Source organism: Magnolia sinica, chromosome 12 (genome assembly GCF_029962835.1).
Source record: "Magnolia sinica isolate HGM2019 chromosome 12, MsV1, whole genome shotgun sequence".
NCBI classification, from domain to species: Eukaryota; Viridiplantae; Streptophyta; class Magnoliopsida; order Magnoliales; family Magnoliaceae; genus Magnolia; species Magnolia sinica.
The window spans coordinates 59,914,975-59,926,346 of NC_080584.1; the positions used below are offsets into that span (position 1 = coordinate 59,914,975).

General features: G+C 37.3%; 1 protein-coding gene across 1 annotated transcript; it reads right to left on the minus strand.

The window, feature by feature from the left end:
• Positions 1-223: 223 nt before the first annotated feature.
• LOC131221452 (disease resistance protein At4g27190-like) lies at positions 224-8,811 on the minus strand. The gene is made up of 3 exons (XM_058216706.1): positions 6,301-8,811; positions 5,118-5,150; positions 224-279 (listed from the first exon to the last, which is right to left on the minus strand). Exon 1 carries the CDS (start codon positions 8,809-8,811, stop codon positions 6,304-6,306), a length of 2,508 nt encoding a protein of 835 aa, XP_058072689.1. The 3' UTR covers positions 224-279; positions 5,118-5,150; positions 6,301-6,303.
• Between the last annotated feature and the right edge of the window lie 2,561 nt (positions 8,812-11,372).

Here is an 11,372-nt window from a genome sequence, read left to right on the forward strand (position 1 = left end):
CATCATGAAATCTAAATTAAGCCAAGCCAAATATCTCACACCTCCCCGACACTGTTTTGTGATATGTTTTAAGCAAACAACTTGAATGTGATCACTTGTGTATTCAATCCACATTATACAAATAATGAGTAGTATTTCAAACATAATGAGCCATGAACATATGAAACTCAAAAAGATAATTATAACATAAAGAAATAAGCAAGGTGCTAAATCTTTCCAGTTCTTGAGGAGCTGAAACACATGTTGCAAAGATGAACAACCGCCAAGCTGCTTGCAAACCTACATTCCACAGAGGAGAAGAAAAGCAAATGTAAGATAAAAACATGCAGTAATTACATTGGTTTTATGTAAATTGGCACTCCAATGATTTTCCCTTGCTTGTTGCTTAGCCCAACTTCACCATATATGTCATAATCATTGATAAATCTTTTATCAGGTGGGTCACACAATGTATGAGCCTAGACAGTGATAGAACTATATGGTGGAAAACTTGTGTTTGTATCCCATGGAGAACTTATGTTTATATACAACTATATACAAAATTAAAGATAAACTCAAATTGAATTTAAACATATCCGGATATTATCAAAGATATCATAATCCTAGTATTCTAGTTTCCTCCATATTGTTGCCTGTTGAATGTGAACAGACGTTCATATTTTTTTTTTTTTATTTGCCAGCTCTGTATTTGCAGGCCATTGGCTATAATGTTGTGATAGTCCCATGGCAACAATTTTGGGAATGCACCAGATGATTTGTTTGATGACTATACACAGAGTAGCTTATTACAAACCATTAATGAGTCTGATGAATAGTCATTTTGAGTAGCTTACATTAATTTGATAGTGTCGTTGGAGGTAGTTTTCATTCTTTGCATTAGCAATTTTGTAACGTTTTACTAGTGCAGCTATTATTAGCAGATTGAAGGATTCACTACTATGCTGAAACTCCCAAAGCCCTTTTCATCTGTCACTAACGACTCTACAAATAACTCATTAATTTTAAATATTTTCAAGTTCGGGTGGAGCTTCGATTTATGCTTAATGTATGGAATTTCTTGTTTTTCACCCAAAATATACTCCTACACAAAAAAACAATTTATTACATAGATTGCTCCAAAGGAGGGAAAAAGAAGAAAGAATAAAAGGTTCATAGTAGAATATTAAAGAGAAAAGAGTAGAATGCATTCTCCTTTTATTCTTTTCAATTTGAGTTATTGGGTTTTTTTTTTCCTTCTCCAATTAGTTTATTGAAGGCATGAATTAGCCAATTTTATCTATTAAGTTATTTTAATTTAGTGAGTATCCAATTTGTGTGGTGGGCAAAAGTTTTCAAATTCAATCAGTGATGTAGAAAAGTAATGAAATATATTATTTACCTCACTTTGTAAAGAGAAGAAGAAAGACAAGTATTAACAACATGCCAAAGCCTTCACATTTGATAACTGAACTGAAAATATCACAATACCAGCTATAACAACTCTACATACCTAAGAGGAAAAGCAGATGTAGAGTTATAGAGTAAACATTGAATAAATTACAAGAAAATTCAAATAGAAAAAGATCCATTAAATGACTATATTATCCTCTCTATTACGGAAAATATCAAATGAGAAATTAGACCTGTCCATCAATGTATCGTTTACTAGATAGCTAGGTTATGCAAATGGGGAGCATTATGGTTCAAGATACCTAACTGTTGATGTAAGGTCCCACCATGGATAGGGAATGCCCTGAAAATCTCCAATTGGAAAATTCTAACACTTCAATAGCTGGCACTTTCCCATCAAATGTGGATGGATGGTCTACTTTATTCTCTTAATCATCTATTTGAATTAAAGAGGTATACTGTTTTAATCTTGGAGACTTCTTGGACAACCTCCATTTTTGTTGGCCCATCAAATCAACAATTTAGATTATTGAATGATGGGTCTACATGTAAAGAACTCTAGACCATTTACTCTTCACCTTCATTGATTTTGCATGATATTTTACGTGTGGTATAGGCCTTGCTGCTCGGATGGTTTCAATCGACGAACATAAATTCCATTCATACAGTGGCTATGTGCATATGCATCGTCAGTAATATTTGTCAGCATGAAAGGAAGTGCTAATGTTCTAGGCATTAGAATTCTTCCAATCTATTAATATAAGATGTATAAAGCTAAATATAATTTAGAGGTGCCAATGTTCCGGACCTTATAATTCTTCCAATATATTAGTATAAGAAGATGAATAAAGCTGAATATAATTTAGGGGAAACAAAACAGAGCCCTGCATGCAAAGTGAAGCAAATGAATTTGCTTGATTTTCACCCCTACAGAGAATTGAGTGACACCATCACGCACTTTTTGAATATACTGAAAATGAGGTGAGTTGGCCATCTCATATAAAAAGAAAATCATCACAGTCGTCATCTAAGTCTTATCCCAATTAATTGGGGTTAGCTACATGAATTCTTTAATTTCTTACATTCTACTCTATCAAGGGCTATAGCTCGAGTTAGACCATGGTCATTTATTACCTCCACCTACGTCTTTTTGGGCTTTCCATGTGCCTTCTAAGAGCCTTCAACTTATACTCCAGCTGGTGTAGTTTTTGGTTTTAGTTTCAAATGAGCAAACCATCTAAGGCTACATTTTCTCATCATGTTACCTATTGGTGTGACTCCTAAATTCCTTTGAATGCATTAAAACAGATATGCATTCATTTCTTTGTTGTGTCTAGTGTATCCTAGTGAATTCTAGCCTATATTTAGATGCACAAGTGAATTGAATTGCAAACATTTAGTTTAGAATAGGGAAAACTACAATAATTAATGATTTTTCCAAGTGACTGCAATTAGGAAGTAGTCATCAAATTTCTTATGTTTCTCTCGAGTCGATATTGAAAGGAGCCTAATTGCAATTCGGGTCTTGTCCCTTGATACAAAATAAGGGAAGGGAATTTTACAAAATATATCCACTTATAGAATATATATACCAGTACTGTTTTTTTTTTAAAATTTTTTTAAAAAGGTTTTCAATTAATAACCTCATTAATCTATAGTAATTACCATTGGAGTACTTTTGTTAGATTTCTTAAATGGGATGAGTGATGGTTGTGCGAGCAAAGGGGTTGGTGGCTTGGATGGGCCCCACCATGATTTTTTTTTTTTTTTGAATTCCATCCTACCACCAAGTGCATCATCTCTTGTTAGGCCTAAGGCCCACAAATCTGCCCCATCCATGGTACAGGTGGATCACACAATTGGAAATAATATACAACGCAAGGCTCTCCTTCCAAACTGTTCTCCTTGGTGTGCCCTACCTGAATCACGTATGAGTCTATTTTTTACTCCCATGCTTAAATTTTGGTGTGGCATCCAATGGTTGAGTGGATTTTATATAATCATCATGGTGTGCCCTATAAAAATCAAGGGTGGATGTCTCTCTCCCAACCTTTTCTTTTGGTGTGGCCCACATGAATCATAGGTCACCCTAATATTTTAGCTCTAGACCTAATGTGAGATTACACGACCAATGGTTAGAGTGAATTCAGGTATAAATTATGATGGGCCCCATTAAAAATCAAGGGTAGGCCCTCTCTGGACATTTTTAGAAAAAGGGACGCCTACCCTTCATTTTTAGGGGGCTCACCATGATGTGTATGTGAAGTCAACTTTGATAATTATATGTGTAATCATATATTAAGCCCAAGACTAAAAAATAAGGTTGACATATGATTCATGTGGGCCACACCAACAGAAATTGATGTAGAACATGACACAAGTACGTTCCTAGCATGGTTGGGCCAAAAGAAGGTGCGCCGTAAATTGACCATAACTTTTGATCCGGGTATCGTTACGGGGCGCACAACCTATCAATCTTTACTGGAACGGGCCATCCGAGGTGAACCGACCCATTTTTGTGGGTCACATCTGTCCGTTTCGTCAGAAAACGCACACTTTCAGCTCAAAAATGAATTTTTAGGAAAAAAATTACTACTTTTAGTAATTCTGAATTTTTTAATATTTTTCTATTTTTAGACTTTTAGATTTTTTATTTTTTTTTTACCTTTTAAGAAATAACTTTTAATTATACTAGGACTCTTGCAGTAAAAGTTTATTTGGAATTTTTATTTTTAGAAATTAGACATTAGAAAAGTTTTATTAGAATTAGGATTTTTATTAGAGTTAGTATTTTGCTATTTTTGGTAATTACGATTTTTGGTTTATTTTTTCTTTATTAATGGTGTAAGGAGACACATTAGACAATTATTCATCAATTAATTTCGAATTTTATAGAATTTATTTTCTATTTTGCTTGCTTTCCTTCTCATGGAGTCGAGAAGTCCCTACGAGGAGTCCAGAGAAGTTCCATGGATTCAGAACAGTTATCCTCTTGAGAAAGATGGTGCTCGACCTCACGTCCTTCCCTTCGTCAGAAACAATTAGGAAAGAGGCCTCCACCCTTATTTTTACAAGTCCATTATGATAATGATATGAAATCCACTCCAACCATTAGATGTCACACCAAAAGTTAGTCATGAACCCAAAAATTGGACCCACATGTGATTCAAGTGGGCCACACCAATGGAAACAGTTTAGAGGGTGAGTGTCGCCTTGTACACTGATTCCAATCATGTGGTCCGCCTAAATCATGAATGGAGCTGAATTTTAGGTCGTGGGCCTGATAGCGGATCTAGTGGTTGGTATGGTTTTCACATAAATATAACAATGGGACCCATCCTTCCTGCCCAACCCTTTGCTGGCAGAGCCATCACTCATCCCCATTGAGAAATATAAGAGAATGTATTCTAATGATAATTACTTAGATGGGTGAGGTAGCTTGTTGAAAACCTTTGGAAAAAAAATAAAATAAAATGTACCTGAGTGTAAATTTTATAATAAGTAGATAGTTTATCATAAATTCTCTTAACGAAACTATAATATACTCATTTTTTTTTACTTTATTAGACTAATAACTGAATTTCAATCATATGGCACATCTTCAGACTTGAAAAAGGCTAGAAATCAAGAACATTCAGAAAACAATACTGGCACTTCAAAAGTATTGTTTGAATAAATTAGAGTAGCATCTCGAGGATATAAAGAAATATAAAGGAGAAGTTGATTACGCTAATATTCACTGCAGTTGTCACTTGAGGAGCCTGTGTATTGAGGAAAAAAAAAAAAAGAGAGATAAATAAATAATATAAGTTTTTAGATGGGAAAAAATGATAATGAAACTACATACAGATTTACCATTGCAAGATTCAAATTCGTAAGAATGCAAACAGAGCTTATGCTTTAAGTGTTGTGACCATTTGTATGAAGAGCCCACAAAGGATCATGGTTGGTGAGAAACCCAACATCGATCGTTGTATGCATGGTCCAATAGATAGAAATTGGGCCATGTTCCATTAGACCAATACTCATTATATCAAATGACTTGGATCACATAAATGTGGGCCTATCATGGGTATACCATTACTTGAAAATCTTCACAACAGAAGAATTCTAATTAATTGATGGAAAAAAAAATCAAGAAATTGTCAAAATTCAACTGAAAAAAGGGAGCTGGAATATTTATGTCATGGCTTATCAACAACAGGCCACATCAGATGGATGGTCTTTAATTCTATGCTTCCAGACCATAGCCCCACAAATTTCAAAATCCGGAAATGTCCTGTAAAGATGGCATTCATAACACAGTCCCTTGAAGGTAGACCGTGATAGAGCAATGGTTTGGATCTCTGCTAATGCATGGGCAGACCTGTAAGGGAGTGGATTAGGTGCAGCCCTGCCTCATCCAACGCGGTGCGTCCCTGGGGCCTACCTTGATGTACGTATTGTATATACACTCCGTTTATCCATTTTTACAGCTCATTTTTAGGGTATGAACCAGAAAATGAAGCAGATGCAAATCTCAAGTGGATCACACAACAGGAAAGAGTGGTGATTGATCAAAAAACTTCTATTGGGACATAAAAGTTTTCAATCAAGCTGCGATTTTTTTATTTTTTATTTAAAAAAAAAAAAAAATCTTTCTCCAAGTTTGTGCGATCTTATCAACCATTTTTATTTTTAATGGTGGGCATTCAATCATCAATGTTTCCTATGGTATGGTCCACTTGATATGTGGATCTGCTTCATATTTGGGTTAACATACTAGAATGAGCTGGAAAAACGGTTAGATGGCGTGGATATACAATACATACATCAAGGCGGGCCCGAAAGTCAGGACCGCACCTAATCCCCTCTCCAAATGTAGAAATCGAAAACACAAGTGAATGATGCATGTCTTTCGTGTCATTTTACCTCTCATTCTACCAGATGAATAAGGGGTTGAATGCGGGCTTTAAGGCTCTCGTCTTCCCACTCCACCTCCTCCAACCATTCTTTGGTTGATGAGAATCTCTTTAGGTTTGGAGCGCTGTGAGTTCCCATTTGGATCTTCTTGAAATTCTGACACCTCCCCACATGAAGATATTCCAAGGAAGGCCAATCGAAAAGTACCCCAACTCCTTGGTAGAAGCTTGTTAGCTGATCTAACACCCATAATTCTAAAGTCCTTAACCTTGGAAGCATGCCTTGATCCACCACTTCATCGTCTGCCTCCTTTTCTATTATCACCTCCATTCCCTTGCAATCGAAGATACAGAGATGTTCGAGTTGAAAGAGACCCTGGGCGACACTCAACGAAAAGAGATTCTTGAAGCTATGACATTGAGAAATGTACAATGTTTGAAGGTTGTGGAACATTCTTCCATGTGGAAGTGAGTGAAGGGGACACATTAGTTCTGATTGCCTTGACCCTGATGATGACGATAATGATGCATTTCGGCTCTCTTCTACTTCTACCCCTATCAATTTCTCCATCTTCTCACAGTACCTAATGTGAAGATCTTTTAATAGTTGAAGTCTTTCTGCCAGAGCAGGTGAGACGAGATATCTCAGTCTCCTACAATATCTGACACTTACGAACTCTAGATGGTGGTGGCTACCAAGAGGAGGTATGGCCCCCTTCCAGATACTTGTCAGTTCTGGTAGATCATACAATTTGAGTTTCCTTAATTTTGAAAGCAGAGCATCTTCTTTTGAGGTTCCCTGGAAGTTAAAGACTTCCACTAACTCATGGCAGTGACTTACATCGAGTTCCTCCAAACTCTGGAGCAGATCAGATGGCATGATATTGATTAATTTATGACAATGGAATATGTTGAGATTTCTCAGGTTTTGGAAGGAATCGGCTAGAAGCGGGCCCCGGCAGAACATCTTTAGATTCATTAACTCATCCAGCGACAACACCTTCAAATTCTTGAATACATTTCGCAGAGGCTCTTCTTCTACCACAATTAAAAAATGTTCCATTTCACCACATTCTTTGATAAGGAGGATCTCTAAGCTGTTGAAACTTAGTCCATGTGATTGCATGAGATTGTCGAGACCCTCACACCGCACTAATTCTAGCTCGTATGTTCTGTTAAACAGCACCTCAACCCACTTTGCCTTTGGACATGGTGAATTCTCAATTTTTATACTCCTTTCTGCTTTGCTGTCTGTGTAATCTCTACCTACACATATGCGGAATTTCTTCAGGTTTTTCCACGAACCAGGGATGTCCTGAGACAAGCATTCAACATTTTCCACATGGATGTATAAAACGGTTAGCCGAGACAAGGATGCCATCTCAGCTAAGCTAGCTTGTCTTGCATCTCCATTTCCCATAAGCTCCCACTTGCCAAACCTATTTCCCATTCGCAGTTCCTCTAAGTAAGTCATCCTTGATATGACATTTGGAGCTATCATTTCAAGAGAATTCGAATGCATCAAATCCAAGAGCTTTAGATTGTGTAGCTCACCCATTTTTTCTGTCAATTCACAGATGCCGGTTTCTTGTAAGCAAAGTATTTCTAGCTTCTTCAATCCACCAACTAGAGTAACGTCTTTTAACTGAGGACATCTATCCAACCACAGTGACCGAAGGTTTTTTAGGCCCTCCAGTGATGGGGGCAACATTGAGATATTACTGCCACAAATATCCAAAACTTTGAGGGAATTCATCCCTTGAAAGAAACCATTTGGAATCTCTTTCAAAGATTGATTACTTTCCAAAATCAAGGTTAGGAGCCGAGGACACTCAATTTGATCAGGAAGCTTACTGATTTCATTGTTTGCTAAAGAAATCCTCTTACATTCCTGCACATTTTCAATGTGTGGCCACTCTTTCCAACCTACTTTGGCTTTTACCAAAAACCCATGCTCAGCTCTTAATGCTATTGATAAGGCGACGTCTCGAACAATATCATGCATTTTTACAGAGTTTGATCTATCTCCTTCTAGCAACAAGCATGTGGCCTTAAGTTTGTCGAACAACATATGAACTCTACATGATGCTTCTTCCAATGTATCAACATCCTTGAAGAGACCCTCCCCCATCCCATATATCATCATCTCTTTCTCATTAATTGAGTAACCTTCGGGAAATAAACAACAAAACAAGAAGCATAACTGGGCCTCCTTACTTTCTAAGTAATTGTAACTCATTTCCAAAGAAGAGAACACCTTTTGATCCATACCCTTGATGTTTGTAGGATTAGACCTCTGTAATTGTAGTAGTGCATGATCCCACACCTTTTTATCCTTATCTTGTAATGCCATTCCAAGTGTGATAATGGCTAGAGGCAAGCCCCCACATTCCTTGACAACTTCTTTTGCCACAACATGCAATTCAGAGGAGTCGACAACATCACCTGCCTTTTCTTTGAATAGATGCCATGCCTCTTTTTCTGGTAACACATTTACAGGAATCTTTGCTTGACTCTTCATGTCACTGCATACTTCCACAATTCGTGTAGTAAATGCAATCTTTCAACCGCTATCATTCCATTCCAAAGGGATTCCTATGTCGTCTAGCTCCAACCTTTCCCAAAGATTATCAAAGATTAAAAGGATCTTCTTGCTCTTCAGCAGCTCCTGCTTCAATCTCTCTGACAGATTCCCTGTTCTTACTACTTGACTCTCTTCCCTGAGTTCTAGTCCCAATTGCTCTGCAATCTCGCCTTGAATCGTCTTCAATTCAGGTTTCTGGGTTAGGGTCATCATGATCACCTCTTGAAAAAGTTCTTCACTTTTCACCTTTCTGGCCACTTGTTTCATCAAGGTTGTCTTTCCCACTCCCCCCATGCCATACACCCCAATCATGTTGATGCTGCCATCCTTTAGTGCATCCATGACTCGATTCATAGAAAATTCTATGGATTCAAGAGGCATAAAGCCCCTAGCAGGCAAGGATTCAATGGTTGGAGGCGGTGGAGGTTATGATACATTAATGGATTTCACCTCTGTTTGGAGCCTACAAACATCATCCATCTTCTTTTTTGCTTCTTTACCGAGACAGTAACGTGAGCGCAAGTTGAAACAGCTGATGCTCTCTTTAACTTGATCATCGAATCTGTTTGCATCTTCTTTGACATCTTCTACCTTTTTCAACCATTTCTGGACAGCCTCAGTGATCACCTGCCCATTCCGACTATCTGCATCCACCTGTCCCTCTACATCATTTTTTGTACTCTCTAAGTTTTCAACTTCTTTGCTAAGATCATTGACATTACTTCTATAGCAAAGGAGATAACTGGTCTGGCGTTTTATAGTACCCGTTAAAGCTTTTCCAGCTTCTATAATTGGTGTAACCACAACCCCCAAGATTGCCAAGATTTCAGCCATTATCTTTTGGATGGATGAAAGGGATAATCTGTGGAGCAACAATAATTGCTCAACACCAGAAAAAAGAAAACCTGAAATAAGAATGGCAGATAGGAAGATAAGTTGAAATAAATAATAAAGAGAAATAAGTTGTAAGCAAAAAAGAAAAGGAGGTGCTAGTGTTACCTTATCTTTTCTTAGCAATTGCTTGTTCCAGTGCAAGACCTGAGCTGTGATAGCACCAATTCAAAAGAAGCTCCTAACTTCTCACCCCAATATAGGAGCAGGCTCCAAATGCTGCACCCCACCCAATTAAAAGAAGCTCAGTGACATAGCTTTGATGGATATAGTATATACTTGTAGTAAATATACTAAAAGAAAAAAGACTGGATGTGTATGCATACTTACTTTTTAATTCATAAGGGAGCCTAAACCCAGTACAAAGTTTTGGAGGTAAACTTACAAAAAGTCTCGTGTTTAAGAATCATAAATCAAGTACAATTGTGGCTAATGCTATTTAATGTTTAAGACAAAATACAATAACAACTACGTACAGTAGCACTAAATGAATAAAGAAGTAGCTGAATCAAAATCATTTATCTTTTTTCTTGTTGAACTGTTGCAATGGCAGTGTTGATCGTCTGTTTCTAGGGCAAATGAATTTCCTGTGCCCTGGAATCTTATTGGGCCATGTCATCTATGACGAGATCAGCATAACAACTATAAAAAAAAAAAAAAGATTTACATTTCAGTACCATCTTACAAATAGTTTTAAAAAATGCTCCACTAACTTCCATCATTACCTACTGCCACGGTCTGGTCCCACAAATAGGTCGGTGGTTCGGGTGGACCCAATGTAATGTTCGTGTAAATTCATCCCTGACCATTCGGTGCCTCACCCCATCTTAGGCCAAGGGTGTAGAAACCAGCTCCATCTATGATTTAGGCAGACCAAACAGTGTATAGGGCAAAGCTCGCCCTTGGAACTTCTTCCATTAGTCTGGCCCAAGTTAATCACTAATGGGTATGTGTCTTGGGCCAAATGCCTAAATTTTTGTGTGCTTAATAGTTGGAATGGATTTCATATAATTATATCAGTGTGAACCATATATATATATCAAGGGTGGGTGTCTCTCTCCCAACTTTTTCCTTTGCTGTGGCCCACCAGAATCATAGGTCAGACTGATCTTTTGTCTATGAGCCTATGGATTCAATATCTAATGGTCAACGGATTTTACATAAACATCAGGACCGGTCCATCAAAATAAAAAAGTGTCCTTGCACTTCTGTACAATTTTGATTTAAAAATAAAAAATAAAATAAAATAAGCATCAACACCTTATATCATGCTGAGTAAATTCTGTGGGGCCACCATGATGTGTCTTATCCATGCCGTCCATCTGTTTTTCAGCTCATTTTTGGGCAGGAACCCAAAATTGAAACATATCCAAAGCCCAACTGGACCACACAGCAGGAAATAATGGATAATGACATCCACCATTAAAACTTTCCCAGGGCTCCATTTGTCATTCAATCGGTTCATAAGGTCACACGAACATGGAGGGAGGGAAAACACAAATATCAGCTTGATCCAAACCTTCTTTGATCCCTAAGTTTTCAACGGTAGGTATTTAATTTGGACTATTTGGTATAGTGTGGTCCACTTGAGCTTTCTATAAGCTTCA

Excerpts from the sequence above, each read along its gene's own strand:
- LOC131221452 (XM_058216706.1), bottom strand. The coding sequence starts at position 8,811 with ATGAAGAGTCAAGCAAAGATTCCTGTAAATGTGTTACCAGAAAAAGAG.